At 40.5% G+C, this 25,076-nt stretch overlaps 1 protein-coding gene across 1 annotated transcript; it reads right to left on the reverse strand.

The window, feature by feature from the left end:
- Window positions 1-3,774: 3,774 nt before the first annotated feature.
- LOC117543145 (cysteine protease ATG4D-like) lies at window positions 3,775-19,425 on the reverse strand. The gene is made up of 11 exons (XM_034211238.1): window positions 19,291-19,425; window positions 15,981-16,202; window positions 14,874-14,957; window positions 14,001-14,174; window positions 12,226-12,523; window positions 12,083-12,147; window positions 6,869-6,996; window positions 6,700-6,778; window positions 6,473-6,549; window positions 5,093-5,212; window positions 3,775-4,225 (listed from the first exon to the last, which is right to left on the reverse strand). The coding sequence occupies exons 2-11, from the start codon at window positions 16,147-16,149 to the stop codon at window positions 4,052-4,054; spliced, it is 1,368 nt and encodes a 455-aa protein (XP_034067129.1). The 5' UTR covers window positions 16,150-16,202; window positions 19,291-19,425; the 3' UTR covers window positions 3,775-4,051.
- Between the last annotated feature and the right edge of the window lie 5,651 nt (window positions 19,426-25,076).

A 25,076-nucleotide genomic window follows, 5' to 3' on the forward strand; every position in this document is an offset into this window, starting at 1 on the left:
TACTTTAAAGAGTCCTCTCCTGCTGATGTTCAGGTGTATATCAGTATGTAGTGTCTCTACTTTAAAGAGTCATCTCCTGCTGATGTTCAGGTGTATATCAGTATTAGTGTCTCTACTTTAAAGAGTCCTCTCCTGCTGATGTTCAGGTGTATATCAGTATGTAGTGGTCCTCTACTTTAAAGAGTCCTCTCCTGCTGATGTTCAGGTGTATATCAGTATGTAGTGTCTCTACTTTAAAGAGTCCTCTCCTGCTGATGTTCAGGTGTATATCAGTATGTAGTGTCTCTACTTTAAAGAGTCCTCTCCTGCTGATGTTCAGGTGTATATCAGTATGTAGTGTCTCTACTTTAAAGAGTCCTCTCCTGCTGATGTTCAGGTTTATATCAGTATGTAGTGTCTCTACTTTAAAGAGTCCTCTCCTGCTGATGTTCAGGTGTATATCAGTATGTAGTGTCTCTACTTTAAAGAGTCCTCTCCTGCTGATGTTCAGGTGTATATCAGTATGTAGTGTCTCTACTTTAAAGAGTCCTCTCCTGCTGATGTTCAGGTGTATATCAGTATGTAGTGTCTCTACTTTAAAGAGTCCTCCTCCTGCTGATGTTCAGGTGTATATCAGTATGTAGTGTCTCTACTTTAAAGAGTCCTCTCCTGCTGATGTTCAGGTGTATATCAGTATGTAGTGTCTCTACTTTAAAGAGTCCTCTCCTGCTGATGTTCAGGTGTATATCAGTATGTAGTGTCTCTACTTTAAGAGTCCTCTCCTGCTGATGTTCAGGTGTATATCAGTATGTAGTGTCTCTACTTTAAAGAGCCTCTCCTGCTGATGTTCAGGTGTATATCAGTATGTAGTGTCTCTACTTTAAAGAGTCCTCTCCTGCTGATGTTCAGGTGTATATCAGTATGTAGTGTCTCTACTTTAAAGAGTCCTCTCCTGCTGATGTTCAGGTGTATATCAGTATGTAGTGTCTCTACTTTAAAGAGTCCTCTCCTGCTGATGTTCAGGTGTATATCAGTATGTAGTGTCTCTACTTTAAAGAGTCCTCTCCTGCTGATGTTCAGGTGTATATCAGTATGTAGTGTCTCTACTTTAAAGAGTCCTCTCCTGCTGATGTTCAGGTGTATATCAGTATGTAGTGTCTCTACTTTAAAGAGTCCTCTCCTGCTGATGTTCAGGTGTATATCAGTATGTAGTGGTCCTCTACTTTAAAGAGTCCTCTCCTGCTGATGTTCAGGTGTATATCAGTATGTAGTGTCTCTACTTTAAAGAGTCCTCTCCTGCTGATGTTCAGGTGTATATCAGTATGTAGTGTCTCTACTTTAAAAGAGTCCTCTCCTGCTGATGTTCAGGTGTATATCAGTATGTAGTGTCTCTACTTTAAAGAGTCCTCTCCTGCTGATGTTCAGGTGTATATCAGTATGTAGTGTCCTCTACTTAAAGAGTCCTCTCCTGCTGATGTTCAGGTGTATATCAGTATGTATGTCTCTACTTTAAAGAGTCCTCTCCTGCTGATGTTCAGGTGTATATCAGTATGTAGTGTCTCTACTTTAAAGAGTCCTCTCCTGCTGATGTTCAGGTGTATATCAGTAGGTAGTGTCTCTACTTTAAAGAGTCCTCTCCTGCTGATGTTCAGGTGTATATCAGTATGTAGTGTCTCTACTTTAAAGAGTCCTCTCCTGCGATGTTCAGGTGTATAGCAGTATGTAGTGTCTCTACTTTAAAGAAGTCCTCTCCTGCTGATGTTCAGGTGTATATCAGTATGTAGTGTCTCTACTTTAAAGAGTCCTCTCCTGCTGATGTTCAGGTGTATATCAGTATGTAGTGTCTCTACTTTAAAGAGTCCTCTCCTGCTGAGGTTCAGAGTGTATAGATCAGTAGGTAGTGTCTCTACTTTAAAAGAGTCCTCTCCTGCTCATGTTCAGGTTATATCAGTATGTAGTGTCTCTACTTTAAAGAGTCCTCTCCTGCTGATGTTCAGGTGTATATCAGTATGTAGTGTCTCTACTTTAAAGAGTCCTCTCCTGCTGATGTTCAGGTGTATATCAGTATGTAGTGTCTCTACTTTAAAGAGTCCTCTCCTGCTGATGTTCAGGTGTATATCAGTATGTAGTGTCTCTACTTTAAAGAGTCCTCTCCTGCTGATGTTCAGGTGTATATCAGTATGTAGTGTCTCTACTTTAAAGAGTCCTCTCCTGCTGATGTTCAGGTGTATATCAGTATGTAGTGTCTCTACTTTAAAGAGTCCTCTCCTGCTGATGTTCAGGTGTATATCAGTATGTAGTGTCTCTACTTTAAAGAGTCCTCTCCTGCTGATGTTCAGGTGTATATCAGTATGTAGTGTCTCTACTTTAAAGAGTCCTCTCCTGCTGATGTTCAGGTGTATATCAGTATGTAGTGTCTCCTCTTTAAAGAGTCCTCTCCTGCTGATGTTCAGGTGTATATCATATGTAGTGTCTCTACTTTAAAGAGTCCTCTCCTGCTGATGTTCAGGTGTATATCAGTATAGTGTCTCTACTTTAAAGAGTCCTCTCCTGCTGATGTTCAGGTGTATATCAGTATGTAGTGTCTCTACTTTAAGAGTCCTCTCCTGCTGATGTTCAGGTGTATATCAGTATGTAGTGTCTCTACTTTAAAGAGTCCTCTCCTGCTGATGTTCAGGTTTATATCAGTATGTAGTGTCTCTACTTTAAAGAGTCCTCTCCTGCTGATGTTCAGGTGTATATCAGTATGTAGTGTCTCTACTTTAAAGAGTCCTCTCCTGCTGATGTTCAGGTGTATATCAGTATGTAGTGTCTCTACTTTAAAGAGTCCTCTCCTGCTGATGTGCAGGTGTATATCAGTATGTAGTGTCTCTACTTTAAAGAGTCCTCTCCTGCTGATGTTCAGGTGTATATCAGTATGCTAGTGTCTCTACTTTAAAGAGTCCTCTCCTGCTGATGTTCAGAGTGTATATCAGTATGCAGTGTCTCTACTTTAAAGAGTCCTCTCCTGCTGATGTTCGCAGGTGGTATATCAGTATGTAGTGTCTCTACTTTAAAGAGTCCTCTCCTGCTGATGTTCAGGTGTATATCAGATGTAGTGTCTCTACTTTAAAGAGTCCTCTCCTGCTGATGTTCAGGTGTATATCAGTATGTAGTGTCTCTACTTTAAAGAGTCCTCTCCTGCTGAGTGTTCAGGTGTATATCAGTATGTAGTGTCTCTACTTTAAAGAGTCCTCTCCTGCTGATGTCAGGTGTATATCAGTATGTTAGTGTCTCTACTTTAAAGAGTCCTCTCCTGCTGATGTTCAGGTGTATATCAGTATGTAGTGTCTCTACTTTAAAGAGTCCTCTCCTGCTGATGTTCAGGTGTATATCAGTATTAGTGTCTCTACTTTAAAGAGTCCTCTCCTGCTGATGTTCAGGTGTATATCAGTATGTAGTGTCTCTACTTTAAAGAGTCCTCTCCTGCTGATGTTCAGGTGTATATCAGTATGTAGTGTCTCTACATGTCTCCATACTTTAATGTTCAAAAAGCTCTTTATTGTTCTCATACTGCCTGTGCTGCAGCACCTCTTTTCACCCTCTGTCTGAAACCAGAGCCCAGTCTGCTCTGATTGGTTAGCTGGTCAGCTCTGTTGTGATTGGTCAACTGCTTAGAGATGTCCCGCCCCTTAGCCTATCACGTACAATGTGTTGGAGCGCTAGCCAATAGGAGCAGGAGTGTTACATAAATGTCACAAAAACTGATATCACAGGAAGTGAAAACCCCCAAAAGCATAACAGGGCCCCTGTAAGTTTGTTTTAACATATTTTTTATTCCATTTCTATTATTTTAACAGATTAAATATAACATGACCTTCAGAAAACATCCATCAAAATCCTTCACTGGAATGATATACATATATATAATCTCTTAAAACATTGAATAAAAATAGTGCACAAAACAGCAGTAAAAATAAAGTAGTGTCAGTTACGATAGTGTCCTTAAGGGTTATTGCATATAGACGTTGTTTATGAAGCTCAGTAGTAGCCATGTTTGATCATTGATCACAGATTGTATATCTTCTTCTGTTCATAACAGAACAAACTCATCCATGCTGTTGCTGCTGTTCACACTCTGCATGCCTTTGTTCCTCTGGATGTACGCCATGTTGTTTGTTGGCATGTTGCTTCTCTCCTCCTCCTCTTGACTTCTGCCTTCTACAAAAATAAAAATGGGGTACGTCGATGCCGATGTGGAGAGAGCCTGAGAGGGAACAAATACACCTTATTAGTCATTTTGTAAAATCTAAATTAATTCTGAAAAAAAACAGACCACCCATTCTAGCCATGCCTCATATCCCTCTATTTCACTTCCTGTTTCAAAAGTGCTGATTCTGGGTTCAAAGCTTTAAAAAAAAAAAAAATTGATAACGAATAAAGAGGAGGGGGCGGAGCTCATGCGGGACCCGGCAGCTACTGTCTAAACTAAATGCTGCCGTGATGAAACTCCATATCATGGATTATCAAGGATTCTCTCTGAAACAGTTTGGAGCTCAAAGGCTTTCTCTCTGGCCGGTTATACCACAAGGTGAGTTCCTTTTTACTTCCCTGCTTCTTCACACACATGCTCTCCAGTACAGGTTAGCTCTCAGTGTTAGCGATGCTAATGTAAACACCGACCATATTACGTCCAAAACAGTCGGGCATTGTTTCTGATAGCAACGTTTCTGATTGGGCCGTGGGTCCACATTTCAGATATTACGTCATATCGGACTCAAATCTGGATCAGCTCCGTTGTTCCCCCGTTTTTAGAGATTTGAGTACGGAGGAAAAGAGAGAGGGTTTTGTTTGCTGACGCTGCGTGAGTTCCCTGACACACCGGGGACACATAGTTATGTAAAAAAGACATCAACAAGTGCATTTTGCATGATAGGTCCCCTTTAATAACAATAAATAATACAAATAAATAATAAAACAAACTCAATAGTGCTAGCAAACTTAAAAGAAAAGTAGTAAAATAACAATTAAATGTATTAAGATAAAGGAAATGTGATTACCAAAAGTATATAAGTATGTGTGTATATATGTTGTATGTCACCTAGGTAGTTGCATGAAGATAAATACCACATACCTCATTAACGACGGTGCAGAGTGACTCAAAGTCTCTGTGGCATTTAGCGTAGAAGCCGATGGTGCAGCTGGGGTCCATTCGAGAGAAAGACATCTTCCTTGGATATTTACAGTGAAACGACTGCAAGAGGAGGGAAGAGGAGAGAATATTAAATCAGGGGAAATCGCTCCATAGTAATAATAATCCTGTAATAGGTCTCATGTGGAGATTATGATTATATTTAATTGAGATTATACCAAATTAAAACACTGGAAGTTTAGAGTTAGATTCGGCATGATGATGATATAATGTATACAAAGGGGGCTAGGATATGATGTTGTCATATTGATCCTTCATTTTTTAAAAACTCTTTAATTTACGTATACATTTCTAAATGGCCCCGCCCTACCTCTCTGAGTTGCTACACCCCTACGCCTCCTCAGGTCAGCTGATCACCTGCTCCTGAATGTGCCATTAGGCACTTTCACATCGCAGTACTTGTCCCACAAAGGTTCATCAGAACTCTTTAGTTCTCATGAACTAAGTACAGATCGCGTTCACACCGGAATAAGTTCCCTGGGGGAGGATTAGACAAATGAAGCCGTTAACGTTGGGGACTGGCTTCAGTAGAAGCTGCTGGGACTCCCAGCAGCTTCTACTGAAGCCTTCCGAGTAAATCGTCAGAACGCCGACACCTCCTCATCTCCACCGCTCCCATGTTTTATTTTGTGTTGCCATAAGTTAGTCTCTCTGCGTTTCTGCGCTGGGCTAATGCTAATAATACTAATGCGAGTAAATAAAATGGCGGCTTCACAAAACCTTTTCAGAGTTTTACGGGGCGTGGTTTGCAATCCGCCCAGCCGATCAGAAATGGGAACCTTTTTCTCCCATGAAAGTACCTGCTCTCTAGCAGGGACTGAAAAGGGGGTGAAAAGGTGAACATGAACTAAGTTCTAGTTCCGGATTTTTTTTGGTGTGAACGCGACATTTCGGAACTGTATCGGAACTAAAGTGGGAAAAGTACTGCGGTGTGAACACATAACAAGCTCAAACGGGGGGCCGTGCTTTCGCTGCTGCGGCCCCTAAACTGTGGAGCCCCTCCACATCGTTTTTAAATCACGTTTTAAAGCCCACCTTTTCCCGTAGCGTTGTGCACTTTGAAGGTTGTTGCTTTTAAATGGTATATTGCTTTTACTATATGGCTGTGGTTTTAATCCTTGTTTTTATTTTGTGTTCTCATCTTATCTATTTGTTTTTGTTTTGTGAGCTGCGCTGTGTGATTTTTGTATTTCTCTGTGCAGTACTTTGGTCTGGAGGTTTAATTAAAGTTGGATTGGAACACCAATAGTATGTGATATAAGACTTTAACATGTTGTACCACTGGTTACAAAGGTGTTTTACCTCCAGGGGGAAGTTCTCCTTTGTGATGTCCACAGTGGGCTGACAGTAGTGAGGGTCCAGGTACAGCAGGTGGTCGTCTTCGACAGAAAGAAAAGAAAATTCAGTTTCATAACTTACTTTATTGTCCAATTAATTTACAAATAATGAATATGTGTCTTTGGCAAAATGTGAGATAACTGACATCAAACAGCAGGATTCTATATGATGCACGTTGTGACTGCACTTACCCTGGAATCCAGTGAAGAATAACGAGTGCTTTGGTTTCCCCCCGATGATCCCAATGCTGCATTGTAATGTCAACAGTTTCTACAGGAGAGAAGAGAGAGAGGGTTATTTATTATGTATCCTAATTCCTAACACTCAGTGTCAACAGACTTCGTAGTGACTGTTAGTTACTTTGACACATGAGATGTAGGAGCGGTTCAGCTCTTGTCCTCCGAGGCGAACGGGAACCAGGATGATGACGGACCTCCAGGCCTGAGGGGGGGGGCGCTCACACAGCCTCCTCACATCCTCCAGGTAGACTGAACACAGGACACACACACAAGAAATATGTATGTGTCCACAATGCATTTGAATTACAATTAAATGAATCGCTCAAACACAATGTAGTTGATAGGGGGCGGGACATCTCTAAGCGAGAGTACTCTTTAAAGTAGAGACACTACATACTGATATACACTTGAACATCAGCAGGAGAGGACTCTTTAAAGTAGAGACACTACATACTGATATACACCTGAACATCAGCAGGAGAGGACTCTTTAAAGTAGAGACACTACATACTGATATACAACCTGAACATCAGCAGGAGAGGACTCTTTAAAGTAGAGACACTACATACTGATATACACCTGAACATCAGCATGGAGAGGACTCTTAAAGTAGAGACACTACATACTGATATACACCTGAACATCAGCAGGAGAGGACTCTTTAAAGTAGAGACACTACATACTGATATACACCTGAATATCAGCAGGAGAGGACTCTTTAAAGTAGAGACACTACATACTGATATACACCTGAACATCAGCAGGAGAGGACTCTTTAAAGTAGAGACACTACATACTGATATACACCTGAACATCAGCAGGAGAGGACTCTTTAAAGTAGAGGACACTACATACTGATATACACCTGAATATCAGCAGGAGAGACTCTTTAAAGTAGAGACACTACATACTGATATACACCTGAACATCAGCAGGAGAGGACTCTTTAAAGTAGAGACACTACATACTGATATACAACCTGAATATGCAGCAGGAGAGGACTCTTAAAGTAGAGACACTACATACTGATATACACCTGAACATCAGCAGGAGAGGACTCTTTAAAGTAGAGACACTACATACTGATATACACCTGAACATCAGCAGGAGAGGACTCTTTAAAGTAGAGACACTACATACCTGATATACACCTGAACATCAGCAGGAGAGGACTCTTTAAAGTAGAGACACTACATACTGATATACACCTGAACATCAGCAGGAGAGGACTCTTTAAAGTAGAGACACTACATACCGATATACACCTGACCATCAGCAGGAGAGGACTCTTTAAAGTAGAGACACTACATACTGATATACACCTGAACATCAGCAGGAGGAGGACTCTTTAAAGTAGAGACACTACATACTGATATACACCTGAACATCAGCAGGAGAGGACTCTTTAAAGTAGAGACACTACATACCGATATACACCTGAACATCAGCAGGAGAGGACTCTTTAAAGTAGAGACACTACATACTGATATACACCTGAATATCAGCAGGAGAGGACTCTTTAAAGTAGAGACACTACATACCGATATACACCTGAACATCAGCAGGAGAGGACTCTTAAAGTAGAGACACTACATACTGATATACACCTGAACATCAGCAGGAGAAGAAACTCTTTAAAGTAGAGACACTACATACTGATATACACCTGAACATCAGCAGTAGAGGACTCTTGTAAAGTAGAGACACTACAATACTATGAATATACACCCTGAACATCATGCAGGAGAGGAACTCTAAAGTAGAGACACTACATACTGATATACACCAACAACCTGAACATCAGCCAGCAGAGGACCTCTTAAAGTAGAAGACACTAACATACTGATATAACACCTGAACATCAGCAGGAGAGGACTCTTTAAAGTAGAGAACACTACATGCCTGGATATACACCTGAAACATCAACAGGAAGGACGTCTTAAAAGCAGAGACACTACATACTGATATTACACCTGAACATCAGCAGGAGAAGACTCTTTAAAGCAGAGACACTACATACTGGATATACACCTGAACATCAGCAGGAGAGGACTCTTTAAAGTAGAGACACTACATACTGATATACACCTGAAACATCAGCAGGAGAGGACTCTTTAAAGTAGAGACAACTACATACTGATATACACCTGAACATCAGCAGGAGAGGACTCTTTAAAGTAGAGACACTACATACTGATATACACCTGAACATCAGGCAGGAGAGGACTCTTTAAAGTAGAGACACTACATACTGATATACACCTGAACATCAGCAGGAGAGGACTCTTTAAAGTAGAGACACTACATACTGATATACACCTGAACATCAGCAGGAGAGGACTCTTTAAGTAGAGACACTACATACTGATATACACCTGAACATCAGCAGGAGAGGACTCTTTAAAGTAGAGACAACGACATACTGATATACACCTGAACATCAGCAGGAGAGGACTCTTTAAAGTAGGAGACACTACATACTGATATACACCTGAAACATCAGCAGGCAGAGGACTCTTTAAAGTAGAGACACTACATACTGATATACACCTGAACATCAGCAGAGAGGACTCTTTAAAGTAGAGCACTACATACTGATATACACCTGAACATCAGCAGGAGAGGACTCTTTAAAGTAGAGACACTACATACTGATATACACCTGAACATCAGCAGGAGAGGACTCTTTAAAGTAGGAGACACTACATACTGATATACACCTGAACATCAGCAGGCAGAGGACTCTTTAAAGTAGAGACACTACATACTGATATACACCTGAACATCAGCAGGAGAGGACTCTTTAAAGTAGAGACACTACATACTGATATACACCTGAATATCAGCAGGAGAGGACTCTTTAAAGTAGAGACATTACATACTGATATACACCTGAACATCAGCAGGAGAGGACTCTTTAAAGTAGAGACACTACATACTGATATACACCTGAACATCAGCAGGAGAGGACTCTTTAAAGTAGAGACACTACATACTGATATACACCTGAACATCAGCAGGAGAGGACTCTTATAGTAGAGCACACTACATACTGATATACACCTGAACATCATCAGGAGAGGACTCTTTAAAGTAGAGACACTACATACTGATATACACCTGAACTATCAGCAGGAGAGGACTCTTTAAAGTAGAGACACTACATACTGATATACACCTGAACATCAGCAGGAGAGGACTCTTTAAAGTAGAGACACTACATACTGATATACACCTGAACATCAGCAGGAGAGGACTCTTTAAAGTAGAGACACTACATACTGAATATACACCTGAACATCAGCAGGAGAGGACTCTTTAAAGTAGAGACACTACATACTGATATACACCTGAACATCAGCAGGAGAGAACTCTTTAAAGTAGAGACACTACATACTGATATACACCTGAACATCAGCAGGAGAGGACTCTTTAAAGTAGAGACACTACATACTGATATACACCTGAACATCAGCAGGAGAGGACTCTTTAAAGTAGAGACACTACATACTGATATACACCTGAACATCAGCAGGAGAGGACTCTTTAAAGTAGAGACACTACATACTGATATACACCTGAACATCAGCAGGAGAGGACTCTTTAAAGTTAGAGACACTACATACTGATATACACCTGAACATCAGCAGGAGAGGACTCTTTAAAGTAGAGACACTACATACTGATATACACCTGAACATCAGCAGGAGAGGACTCTTTAAAGTAGAGACACTACATACTGATATACACCTGAATATCAGCAGGAGAGGACTCTTTAAAGTAGAGACACTACATACTGATATACAACCTGAACATCAGCAGGAGAGGACTCTTTAAAGTAGAGACACTACATACTGATATACACCTGAACATCAGCAGGAGAGGACTCTTTAAAGTAGAGACACTACATACTGATATACACCTGAACTATCAGCAGGAGAGGACTCTTTAAAGTAGAGACACTACATACTGATATACACCTGAACATCAGCAGGAGAGGACTCTTTAAAGTAGAGACACTACATACTGATATACACCTGAACATCAGCAGGAGAGGACTCTTTAAAGTAGAGACACTACATACTGATATACACCTGAACATCAGCAGGAGAGGACTCTTTAAAGTAGAGACATTACATACTGATATACACCTGAACATCAGCAGGAGAGGACTCTTTAAAGTAGAGACACTACATACTGATATACACCTGAACATCAGCAGGAGAGGACTCTTTAAAGTAGAGACACTACATACTGATATAGCACCTGAACATCAGCAGGAGAGGACTCTTTAAAGTAGAGACACTACATACTGATATACACCTGAACATCATCAGGAGAGGACTCTTTAAAGTAGAGACACTACATACTGATATACACCTGAACATCAGCAGGAGAGGACTCTTTAAAGTAGAGACACTACATACTGATATACACCTGAACATCAGCAGGAGAGGACTCTTTAAAGTAGAGACACTACATACTGATATACACCTGAACATCAGCAGGAGAGGACTCTTTAAAGTAGAGACACTACATACTGATATACACCTGAACATCAGCAGGAGAGGACTCTTTAAAGTAGAGACACTACATACTGATATACACCTGAACATCAGCAGGAGAGGACTCTTTAAAGTAGAGACACTACATACTGATATACACCTGAACATCAGCAGGAGAGGACTCTTTAAAGTAGAGACACTACATACTGATATACACCTGAACATCAGCAGGAGAGGACTCTTTAAAGTAGAGACACTACATACTGATATACACCCTGAACATCAGCAGGAGAGGACTCTTTAAAGTAGAGACACTACATACTGATATACACCTGAACATCAGCAGGAGAGGACTCTTTAAAGTAGAGACACTACATACTGATATACACCTGAACATCAGCAGGAGAGGACTCTTTAAAGTAGAGACACTACATACTGATATACACCTGAACATCAGCAGGAGAGGACTCTTTAAAGTAGAGACACTACATACTGATATACACCTGAACATCAGCAGGAGAGGACTCTTAAAGTAGAGACACTACATACTGATATACACCTGAACATCAGCAGGAGAGGACTCTTTAAAGTAGAGACACTACATACTGATATACACCTGAACATCAGCAGGAGAGGACTCTTTAAAGTAGAGACACTACATACTGATATACACCTGAACATCAGCAGGAGAGGACTCTTTAAAGTAGAGACACTACATACTGATATACACCTGAACATCAGCAGGAGAGGACTCTTTAAAGTAGAGACACTACATACTGATATACACCTGAACATCAGCAGGAGAGGACTCTTTAACAGAAATCACTCACCAGTACAATCTTGTGCGACATACACGACTAGATTGGGAAGATCTGTTGATGCTGCCACTGCTTTCCTGAAAAAACAAGTTATCTTCAGAAACATCTTGATAAATTGGATAATTGTGCTGCTCCGTCACGTCTTCATGTCTCACCGGAGGATGTGAGCAGCGATGGACGGACCGTACCAGTCCCCGGCCTTCTTCCCTGAGCTTTTCCCCAGCTCCACCAGCTGGTGAATCCCAAACGGAGCAGAGGGGTGGTCTTTGAACCAGGACACCACCCGCCTGTGAGTGGCCTCCATGGGTCGGTCCAGCAGGGAGCCCAGGCTCAGCTTCCTGCTCCTCTTGTTGGGTCCTTCCTTCACTTCCTGTCCTCTCTCTGCACTTTCTGTGGAGCGGAGCAGCTCCAGGTCGTCTTTGACCGCATGGTGGCTCGCACACCAAGTCCAGCCTCAAAATGGTGGAAGGATAAAACCTTTATTAATCCCAGTGGGGAAATTCAGTAGTTCAACAGCAACAAGGTGAGAATGAAAAACAGGACAGCACAGATTCACACAGATTAGAGATTAATAAAGTTAAAAATGAAATGATATACAGTTAAGTAACTTTAAAATAAGAAATGAATTAAATGAACATATATACATATTTGGGTCATATATACAAGTTAGATATATTTACATGTGTGTGAAAACACTGTGTATTTTATGTGCAGTACTTGTGTCACAACATGAGAGTTTTCAATGTCACCAGGTATCTTTGTGATATAGGGTTCAAATATATCTTTCTTTCATTCTTTCTGTTAAGCCAACCAGTAAAAATCTGCTTTCACATTGACCTCATATCACTCATGTAAAAGCAAAACTGGCTAAGACTATCGCAATATTGGGAAAAGCCAGACACATTCTGGACCACAACGCTAATATTGCCATATCTGATTTACTGTGTGGCGATTTGGGGAAACACGTACAAAACCAACCTACAGCCGTTACAACAAAGGGCTATAAGAGTTATCAATAATGTTGGATATCTTGAACACACTAATGTATTATTTTTGAAGTCAAACATATTGAAGTTCACTGATCTGGTTACATTTAAAAAACGGCACACATCATGTACAGAGCCAGACATCATCTACTTCCTAGGAAATTAAAAACATTGTTCGTAGACGGAGAGGGGGGGTATACTTTGAGAGGAAACAACTCAACGTCAGAACAACTCTGAGAAGTATGAGTTTAACAATCTGTGGGGTGACTTTATGGAATGGTTTGGAGCAGGAGTTCAAACAAAGCACACGCATCATTCAGTTTAAAAGGATGCACAGAAACACTTTTTGGGAAAACTATGAGAATGAAGAAAGGTGATTGGAGATGAGAAATGATTGTATAAATGTATGTAGGAATAACTTGCATAAGGATTTAAAGGACAATCATTGATCAAGTAAGGGGTGGGAATTAATAAGCATTTGCTTCCTCCGGCTCCCTTTCGGACACATATGATTTATTATTATTATTAATATGAAGACTTTTTTGTTGTTGAATATATAAATATTATCATGAATGTGGATCAATACTATATTATAACAATACGGTATTCTGTTTTTCACATATGTTATTTTATATTTTTTTAATCTGTTCGAAATAAAGATTGAATTGAAATGAAATCTTCTTTGAATAGAAAGCGTTCAGGCAAAAAAATCCAATAGATAAATATGTATTTTTTTGACATTGTTTGTGTGCAGGTGTGTGTGTGTGTGTGTGTGTGTGAGTGTGAGTGTGAGTGTGTGTGTGTGTGAGTGTGAGTGAGTGTGAGAGTGTGTGTGTGTGTGTGCGTGTGTGTGTGCGTGTGTGTTTGAGTGTGCGTGTGTGTTTGAGTGTGTGTGTGTGTGGTGTGTGTGTGTGTGTGTGTGTGTGTGTGTGTGTGTGTGTCACCTGGGGGCATGAGGTGCAGCAGCAGGCCTCGGGCCAGCAGCATCTGCCCGGTGCGTAACACACACCCCCAGCCGCTGTCTGAGGTCAGAGCGCCGTCGGGCAGCGGAGAGAAACCCCGCCTGTAGGTCAGCCACAGGAGGGAGGAGAAGACGCGGCGGAAACACTCCCTGTCCCCTGAAACAGAGGGGGAACATTTCAGACATCTTCCTGGGTCCATCTTTCTTTTTTTATTTTCAACAGTTATTCTATCAGAGCACGTATCCAGAGTAGGTAAACACATCTTCACTTTATAGAACAATAGGTAGAGTAACAATGTAAATACTGCCTAACACTAAACCCCACACAGACAGAAGACTGACAGACATCAGCTAAAACTAAAATGTCAATAACAAACAATAAATGTCAGTACGGCAGCACCTCCTCCCCGTTATATTTCTTTGAAGGACAGATCATTTATTTCTATTGATTTCTTCATTTTGAGAAAGGGGCAGGTAATATAAGATGATGTTCTTCTCCCCGCCCCTTTTTGGGCATGGTGTGTTTTTTGGGGCTTTCTTTGGGAGTTTCTCCTGCGAGGGTCTACTCTAAGGTCAGAGGGTGTCGTACTTTGTATTAACTGTGAAACCCCGTGAGATGAATGTGTAGTTAGTGAGACTGGGCATCATAGGCGCTTTTATCCAAAGCGACTGGGGCAATCCCCACAGGAGCAATTTGGGTTGAAGTGTCTCAGGGACACAACGACATGCTGACTGCAGTGGGACTCGAACTTGCTACCCCCTGATTCAAAGTCCAGCACACTCCCCACTGAGCCACAGCCTCCCTAAACAAAACTGGATTGATTGACATGAAAAGAAACATTTCAGGCGGCCTCACCGTGATCCTTGAGCTCGTAGGATTGTCCGAACATGATGACAGGAGACCTCTTACTGAACTTCGATGTCTTCTTCAAGGACCAACCTGAGAAACGAGGAACAGTTTCACCTCACAAAGTGAAAGGGAACAAACTTCGCTGATGATATAGCTTCTAGATTAAATGTCAGAAGGTATGTGGAAATATGTGAATGAGGTTTCATTCCCTCTAATATCGTACTTCATATCGTAATTGCAATATTAGTCAATATAATAGTATTTTTGTTCCAAATATTCATCTCACAAACTGAGAGAGAACTGAGAGTACTTTTCCCGTTTAGTTCCCATAGTTCCTGGGATTTTGCGTTCACACCAAAAAGAGAACTTAGTTCAGAGAACTTTTCCCCCCTTTTCAATCCCTGCTAGAGAGGCGGTACTTTCCTGGGGAGAAAAAAGTTCCAATTTCTGATTGGCTGGGCGAATTGCGAACCACGCCCCGTAAAACTCTGAAAAGTTTTGTGAAGCCGCCATTGTATTTGCTGGCATTAGCATTATTAGCATTAGCCCCGCGCACCAACGGAGAGAGACTAACTTATGGCAACACAAAATAAAACATGGGAGCGGTGGAGATGAGGAGGTGTCGGCGTTCTGGCGATTTACTCGGCTGGGCTGGGAGTCCCAGCCGCTTCTCCTGAAGCCAGTCCCCAACTCCGGGGACTTCCGGACGGGGACTTTGGGCGGCAGTATACGCCGTGAAGTTGTTTGCGGCCTGCCAGTAAACCCAAAGCAGAAGAAGAAAAAGTGACGTCAGCGGCTTCATTTGCCTAATCCTCCCCCAGGGACTTATTCCGGTGTGAACGCGATCTGTATTTAGTTCAATGGGGGTACTAAGAGCTGGGTATTAAGAGCTGGGAACTAAGTGCTGGGTACTAAGTACGGCAAAGTACTTAGTAAGTAAGTGTGAAAGCGGCTAAAGTGTTCTTATGATATAGTTCCTAGATTACAATTCAGAAGGTCAAATATGTGAACCTGTGAATGAGGTGTAATCCCATCGTAATTCATATCACAGCAATAGTCAAAATAATAGTATTTTTTGTTCCAAATCTTGCCGCCCTTGTTGGTAATACAGACCATATTTGACGCTGTTCCAGGCTGAGATGAACCTGGATCTGAGTGGTCCTCGGTCCTCCGTCTCCTGCGGTTCCCGGCTGGGTCCTGGAGGCTGGGCGGATGCAGAGGAGAGGAAGAGCCAGTCGTCCTCCTCTTCCTCAGGAGGCTGGGAGGAGGTGCTGGGGTTCATACCGACAGGAGACGATCGAAACCAGAAGAATTTCTCCTTATCTCCATTTCAGCCTGGGAGAAAACACAGAGGCAAGTTTATTCATAATAATAATAATAGATGACATTTGTATAGCGCCTTTCAAGGGACCCAAGGCCACTTTACATGGTGAACAAACAAACAAACAAACAAACAAACAAAAGGGGCAAATAATAAAGTAAATAATTAATGAAATAGCAGTAGGAGTGGAAGCAGGGGGACTGTAGGGGTCAAAGGTCATGGTTTTTATAGAGCACTTTTCAACACAAGGCAATTCAAAGTGCTTCACAAAAATGAAAGACATTAAGAGCATATTAGAAACATTAAAAAGCAAAGATAATAAAACATGAATAACAGGTACATGAATACAAGTTACAGTGCAGTGTGACATGTGAATAGTTCAATTAAAAGCCGTGTCAGAAAGAAAAATCTTCTGGATTTAAAAGTAGTCAGAGTTGCAGCGGACCTGCAGGTTTGTTCCAGATATTTGTCAAGACCCCTAACCAAATTCTCTCATTCCTCTGCCCCTAGTCTTCCCGTGCAATTATAGTTATTTTCACACTTTTCTAACCTTTCATCCACACTAAACATGTGACACAACATCCATGAGGCAGCTGTTGTGGATTGGATCAATGCAACAATTATTCCTTATATTTGAGCAATTGTTCTTAAGACCCAGAACTGAAGGGATGGTGTTACCCAGCAAAGTCAATAATTCTCCCGTGACATTAAGAGAGGAGAAACCATGTGACTGCGTCCTGTGACTCCAGGAATGTCAGAGATCGTTCAGCCGCAGCAGAGAAGCTGGAGAAACTCAAAGGGCCGGTAGTAACTTTAAGATTATATAAAAATACATATATAAATATTTAATATATATAAAATAATGTATTATATTACATTATTGCCTCTGCATTGGATTATTATCCGATAGGGGAATAACTTCATAATTAACTACGTCTGAAAGCAGAAATCTAGGGGAAATAATTGCAAGTCTCTTCAGTCACAAAATGATTTAAAAAGAAAAGCCAAATTCTAAGAAAAAAGTCAAATTTTGTTAAAAAAAAAAGGCGAATTCTGAGAAAAAGGCATATTTGAGATGCATTGTGGGACATGTAGTTTATGGGCAACGTGCTTCTGTAAATCGGCCTGTAACCATAATGAACATATTATATTCTTTGCAAGCTCTTGTGGGGCCGCATGAAGTGAAGTCACGGGCCGGATTTGGCCCCCGGGCCTTGAGTTTGACCCCCCTGCTCTGACGCGTTACTGAGGTACATGCAGGACGCCATATTTAGCGGGGCTGCACAATGAATCGTAATGTGAAAGTATATAGTGCAATGTTTGGTAAAGGCATAGCGTGAAGTGAGAAGAGCACTAGATGTTCCAACCCGTGTGTTTTGTTCACATTTCTCACCCTTTGGAAAAGTTCGGGTCAAATTGACCCGGGACATATTTCAGGGTTCAAAAAAATACAGAACTAAATTCAACACATGCACAATTCCTTATATATGTTGTCTTTAACTCATTCCCCAACAATATAAATGAAATATAGGATTAGTTTTTGAAAATACTCTTTGATCAAATGTAACAATGGAAGTGTCGTTTTCTGTGATAAAAATGTAATTTATGTTAAAAAAAATACACTGTAATAAAAGCTAGGTTTACATTTTGCTCATGCTTTTCTAGGACAAATGTAAATGAAACATTTTTTCATTAATGTTTATTATTTTTAATCTGTCATATAATATTATTATATATTATGTCATATGTGAAAGCCCTGAAGGAAATAAAGCAATTTAGCTGCAATTGAAACACAAGAACCACGGCCTAAAGTATTTGGCTGTGAAATATAGAGAGAATGAAACATCCATATCAATGACATAGAACAGATATAAACACAAGTGTGTGTGTGTCTTTAGTGTGTGTGTGTGTGTGTGTGTGTGTGTGTGTGTGTGTGTGTGTGTGTGTGTGTGTGTGTGTGTGTGTGTGTGTGTGTGTGTGTTTCTCTGTCTCTCTGTCCTGGCATTGTATCCGGGTCAGATTGACCCGAACCTCTTATGAAGGACATAAATGCGGGTGGGCATTTTTTCATAAGTGGAAAAAAAAAAAACAATCCCACATGTCCTTCACAATAAATAAGCCCCGGACATTGAGTTTCAGGTTGAACGAAAATATCCTTATTTGTTTGTGTTAATTGAAAATGGAAATCGGGTCAATTTGACCCGAACACCACACAAGGGACTGAGTCACATTAGCATACTTAGAGTAAAATAATCCATAACAATCATATATGGGTTACAAATATTAGATGTATGAAGGCTCTAGTTATGTGAAAAAGTATACTGTACACAAGTATGCTACTGAAGATACATGAACTCTGTTTAATATGTAATCACGTTAAGGCAGAAGGTGGCCATTGACATGTTCATCCACTGATGAACTGCTTTCAAAATAACATGGCACCTCAATTATTCTACACCCGTTTGAAAAGGAAATACTGCACTATACTTTATATACAGTGGTGGAGGAGGTAGATCCTTTACTTACAATACTCTACTACAAGTCAAACATATTTCATTTGATGGTTTAAGTTTGTCATGTTGAGCCAACTTAAGATACATGTTTTAAATAGTGGGTGGATTAGTACTACATGAAATCATATCATGTTTTCATGTGTAAAAAACACATCTAGAACATACTACACATCTAGTGGAGTAGCATGTGAGGATATGATCAAATGGAAATACTCAAGTTAAGTATGTTAAAACAGTGTTTAAGTACTATACTAGTAAATATACTTACTAGTCCATCACTGGTTATTTATCAAATGAAGTACGTCACAAACATTGGCTAGCTTACTGAAGTTAATACAAACAGGTACAAATACAACGTAAATATACGATAAAAACATCAAATGTACATTTAACAACCAGGAATATAGGATACTACTAATTAAAAATAACTCAAGGTCGAACAAAATGTAGGTTAAAACTGAAAACGTCTTAAAATCCTTCATTTTTAATCAATTTGTCATAAAACTTTTCGGTATCCTATTTTAAATAGTCCACTCGCGGTAAAACTGAGGATTTATGACATTTTAAAAGCACGACATTCATGTTTTACCTTCATTCGGGTATCGTCATGGTGTCTCCTTTTAATGAAAGCTACTTAATGAGTTTCTCTGGAGAAGCTCCTCTGTTTGTGTTCAGTTTCTGAAGAGTCTCCGCTCCGTAGAGAAAGCGGAGTTAATCTCTGCACTCACTTCCTGTTTACACCTGTCACGTAGGAGCACTGCTGTGATTGGATAATAGAGGACCAATGAGAGTGAGGTAACAACAGAGGCGGAAGATGTACTCAGATCTTGTACTTGAGTAAAAGTAGAAGTACTCAGGTCTTGTACAGTAAAAGTAGAAGTACTCAGATCTTGTACTTGAGTAAAAGTAGAAGTACTCAGATCTTGTTCTTGAGTAAACTTAGAAGTACTCAGGTCTTGTACTTGAGTAAAAGTATAAGTACTCAGATCTTGTACTTGAGTAAAAGTATAAGTAGGCCTACTCAGATCTTGTACTTGAGTAAAAGTAGAAGTACTCAGATCTTGTACTTGAGTAAAAGTAGAAGTACTCCGATCTTGTACTTGAGTGAAAGTAGAAGTACTCAGATCTTGTTCTTGAGTAAAAGTAGAAGTACCAGAGTGTAGGAATACTCTGTTACAGTAAAAGTCCTGCATTGAAAATGTTCCTCAAGTAAAAGTAGAAAAGTATTCTCATCTAAATATAGTGAAAGTAGCGACAGTGAAAGTAGTCGTTGTGCAGATTGGTCCATTTCAGAATAATATATATGATATGTTTTATAATGATTGATCATGAAAGTGTTCTCAAAGCTGGTGAAGGTGCAGCTAGTTTGAATGACTTTGTATACTGCAGGGTAGCTGGTGGATTTACTCCAGGTGGAGCTAAAGTCTGATTCAACACTTGATTATATTTCACATCATTCATCTGTGAAGTAACTGAAGGTATTAAATACATGTAGTGGAGGAAAAGTACACCATGTACCTCTGAAGTGAAGTACTAAGTAGCATAACATGGAAATACCCAACTACTATTCAGAGGTAAAGTATTGTTTTAAAAAAAAATTATATTAAGAAGCATAAATCAAATATAAAACAAATCTATTGGATATTTAAAATAAAACCTATATTGCTGTTAATCTAAAGAAAAGTCAGACAAAGGTTTGGGTTTCTCGGCATTTTATTACAGTTCTGCACTTTAGGCTTTTTTGCATTGCTTATTTTCACAATGGTGGCTAATAAACATGAAGCAATGTAATAAACAACAACAGGCAGAGAGGGTTGCTGCAGTAAAAATAAACAACAACACAAAACAGCAAAATCACAGCTCCAGACAGAAAGGGGTCACAGTGGGGAACACACACACATTTCTCTAAATGCAAAATGTATAAATAACTCACTTCAGTAGTAAAGCAGAAAGTCACTAACTGATGACATGTGAAACATAATAAATAAAAAAAGTCTTATAAATAGAAAAATAAACCGGTAAATAACAATATTGTAAATAAAGTGCAATTTTTCTCACACAAGAACACCAACACCTTGGGTAAATGTCTGAAAATATTGTAATAAATGAAACTGTTAAAGCTCAGGCTGCAACAAAACAATAATGCATTGTGTATTAAATGGAAAAATGTCTTTCTTTTTACCTCAGGACATGTGGTGTAATGTGACGTTTATCCACAAGGTGGCGATCTATGTCCATTGTCCAATCGGAGCCTTGTGTCCCACGTTCAGGATCATTTTTCTGTTATATTTAATTAAAAAAACAAGACTTAAAGGGCCCATGTCATGGCCATTTCTACTGATCATATTTCCATTGTTGAGGTCTACTAGAATAGATTTATATTGTGCAATTTTCCAAACTGGTTTCTCATACAGCATCTCTGTATAGTAGGCTATGTGTATTCACTCTATCTCTCTCTCCCCCCCCCTCGTTGCTGCGATCTGCCGCGAGGAGTGGACAGGTTTTCGGGATACAACGAGAACAAGCGAAACTCATCCTGAGCACACAAACACTCACAGCTGAAGTAAAAACAATAAGTGTGGCTTGATATCGAGTAAGAAAAAGGTTTATAGCGCTGTGAGAATGGGTCTGCGGAGAGCATTTCTCCACCATCCCAACTCGGCTATTACCAGCGTTCAGGGAGCTCTATGCAAGTCAATGGGACTCCCTGTTAGTTAGCCAAGGGGTCCTGGTGTGCGAGGGGCTCTGCGGATTGGTCCATTTGGGCCAATCCGGTCATTTGTTGTTGATTTGGGTGTTCACACGTCACAGAACGCAGGAAGCAAACAATGGAGAATGAGAAATGTCCAACGAGGCGTTCTGGGGCAGCACAGACAGGTTGTGACTCTGCAGAGCGTTTACATTCAGAACAACCTTCATAACACACAAGGGGATGGGTAATAACCGGAAAAGCATGACATGGGACCTTTAAGCTCTAAGATGCTCTCAATATATCTACTCCTCGCTCTGCTTTAACTGTAGGGTGCTCTGTTTTATGAAACTGGGCACTGTTGGATTGCATATTATTATTATTATACATTAAACACAGAAAATAAACGCTGGCACTTTCCTTCACGACACACACATCTGCATAAATAGCAAAAAGTGAATCTAGCCTACACTCTCCTCACTAACACACACTCACTTCCTAAAATATATAATTGCACATGTTTACTACGACGACGCTTTGAGACTAAAATGTGTTTATTGCAACCCTTTTTCTTCTTCTTCTTCTTCACTGTAAACTCAGTAATCGGGGACGCTGAGGGTGTTTCTCAATGTCGAGGACGCTTCCTTGGTAGGACATGTCCCTCCGAGTCAGCAGGTCCTTCAGAAGCGAGGCAAGAATCCTTCCTAGCCTCGGAAAACGAAGAATGGTGGAACAGGCTAACAGGTGTGCGTCATATTCGAGGCCCCGCCTTAAATGGAGCGATTTCCGCCAAAGATTTGGGAAATTGGTCCATGCGCAAAGCATTGTGGGGATTTTAAGACCGCGGAGGATACACATGTGCAGCCTCAACATTTCCCGCAACGAAGGACGTCGGCCTCGGTAGAATTCCAAGGATCCTGGACATTGGAACAGTCCTTCGGCGGCACTCGATGACGATGCTCTGGAGCAGCCTTCCTCGACATTGAGAAACACCCCGGAAGGCTGCTCCAGAGCCACTTTTTCAAGCATACTACGTCTTCGAGTCCCGCCGAAGGACTGTTCCAATGTCTAGAAATCTACCGAGGACTGAATCCTTCGTTGCGGGAAATTTCGAGGCTGCACATGTGTATCCTCCGCTGTCTTAAAATCCCCACAATGCTTTGCGCACGGACCAATTTCCACAAATCTTTGGCAGAAATCGCGCTCCATTTAAGGCGGGGCCTCGCACATGACGCACACCTGTTCTTTCTTCGTTTTCCGAGGCTAGGAAGGATTCTTGCCTCGCTTCTGAAGGACCTGCTGACTCGGAGGGACATGTCCTACCAAGCAAGCGTCTTCGACATTGAGAAACACCCACTAAGACATTAGCATTGTTAGCTCGTTGCTAAGCGTCCCTGTGCAAGTTTATCAAATGTTCCTCGTTCATTTTCACTTATATTCAGCCCTTAGTTCCATCGCTTCCATCTTTTGGTTTCTTGGTCCAGTTTACGTGATGAATTCCTTCCTACATCGAGACTCTGTGTGATAACTCGACAACTTGTAAAGCATTTCCACTTGTAATGTAATAACACCCACATTTTGTAAGAGATAGCAGCGCACCATCATTCGGACAAAATAAGAAATTGTGATTTTAAATATCATTAATAAGGGATCAACCTTTTGAGCGCAGTCTACTTTTTCCAAATGGCTTTATAATAAGTCTACCGATTTTAAAGGTCCCGTATTCTACTGTTTTTCATCAATATATCACAGCTCTCAGATTTATACAGAACATGTCTCTGATTGGCTGAAACACCAAACAGATCATTGCAGCATTACCCATAATCCCCTCTGTTTCAGCCCTGTTTCCAAAGTGCTGATTCTCTGTCTGTTACTTTAGATGAAAATAAGGAGGGGACATATGTTGATGTAGAAGAGACATGAAGAAGAGGGGACACATGTTGATGTAGAAGAGACATGAAGAGAGGGGGACACATGTTGATGTAGAAGAGACATGAAGAAGAGGGGACACATGTTGATGTAGAAGAGACATGAAGAAGAGGGGGACACATGTTGATGTAGAAGAGACATGAAGAAGAGGGGACACATGTTGATGTAGAAGAGACATGAAGAAGAGGGGACACATGTTGATGTAGAAGAGACATGAAGAAGAGGGGACACATGTTGATGTAGAAGAGACATGAAGAAGAGGGGACACATGTTGATGTAGAAGAGACATGAAGAAGAGGGGACACATGTTGATGTAGAAGAGACATGAAGAAGAGGGGACACATGTTGATGTAGAAGAGACATGAAGAAGAGGGGACACATGTTGATGTAGAAGAGACATGAAGAAGAGGGGACACATGTTGATGTAGAAGAGACATGAAGAAGAGGGACACATGTTGATGTAGAAGAGACATGAAGAAGAGGGGACACATGTTGATGTAGAAGAGACATGAGAAGAGGGGACACATGTTGATGTAGAAGAGACATGAAGAAGAGGGGACACATGTTGATGTAGAAGAGACATGAAGAAGAGGGGACACATGTTGATGTAGAAGAGACATGAAGAAGAGGGGACACATGTTGATGTAGAAGAGACATGAAGAAGAGGGGACACATGTTGATGTAGAAGAGACATGAAGAAGAGGGGACACATGTTGATGTAGAAGAGACATGAAGAAGAGGGGACACATGTTGATGTAGAAGAGACATGAAGAAGAGGGGACACATGTTGATGTAGAAGAGACATGAAGAAGAGGGGACACATGTTGATGTAGAAAGAGACATGAAGAAGAGGGGACACATGTTGATGTAGAAGAGACATGAAGAAGAGGGGACACATGTTGATGTAGAAGAGACATGGAGAAGAGGGGACACATGTTGATGTAGAAGAGACATGAAGAAGAGGATTTTGCATAATAGGTGACCTTTAAGATATCCATTATTTAACTACACAAGACGTGTCAGTAAATATAAGGGCTGCACAATATGGAAAACATAATGAAATATATTGGATATTTGAGGGAATTGCACATTTTGAAAACATTTTTCACATAAAAAATATATGAAAATGCTCCAAGTGTGATTTGTACCAAATAAGGACGTTTTATTACGTTTTTACAAACATTATTTTATTTTAGTATTACTCTATAAAATGGAGTTTAATTGTGCCGCCCTTATATCCAACCGCACGGCAACATGTAAAACATTTCCCCACTGTTTAATTAAATATGAATAATTTAATATTCAGTGTTCATTTGAATGAAAATGTCATAAATCCTGTATTATGTAAACAAAATCTACAATTATAGATATATTTAAGGAGAAAAGTGATGCAGTTCTGTAGGATATACTAATATAATCAAATGTAAACGTTCAATCATAAAAATCCTGTGAGACATGAGAGTAACACCTACGTCACTTCCGGGCAAAAAGTACGCCCACTTTTGGGGGAAAACAATGCCGTCATTTGAACGGCGGTCGATACAAATTCTGAAGTTTTTGCCAATCCGATCAGAAATGTAAGAAAACCGTGGATTGTCTGATCTTCAAAGAGCCCGGTTACGATGACCAGTGAGGCAAACAATTACATTCAATCTTTGGAAATGGACGATCGGGCTCGATATATGGTTAAATTAAAATCAGTAGGCGATCGATGTCCACAGATGAGAGTAACATCTACGTCACTGTATGGCCCCGCC

This window comes from Gymnodraco acuticeps, unplaced genomic scaffold (genome assembly GCF_902827175.1).
Source record: "Gymnodraco acuticeps unplaced genomic scaffold, fGymAcu1.1, whole genome shotgun sequence".
NCBI classification, from domain to species: domain Eukaryota; kingdom Metazoa; phylum Chordata; class Actinopteri; order Perciformes; family Bathydraconidae; genus Gymnodraco; species Gymnodraco acuticeps.

Coding starts and splice junctions, on each gene's coding strand:
- LOC117543145 (XM_034211238.1), bottom strand. CDS start 16,149: ATGAACCCCAGCACCTCCTCCCAGCCTCCTGAGGAAGAGGAGGACGAC. Junction 14,175..14,873: donor CTACGAGCTCAAGGATCACG/GTGAGGCCGCCT, acceptor CCTCTGTTTCAG/GGGACAGGGAGTGTTTCCGC. Junction 6,550..6,699: donor ATTCTTCACTGGATTCCAGG/GTAAGTGCAGTC, acceptor TTTCTGTCGAAG/ACGACCACCTGCTGTACCTG.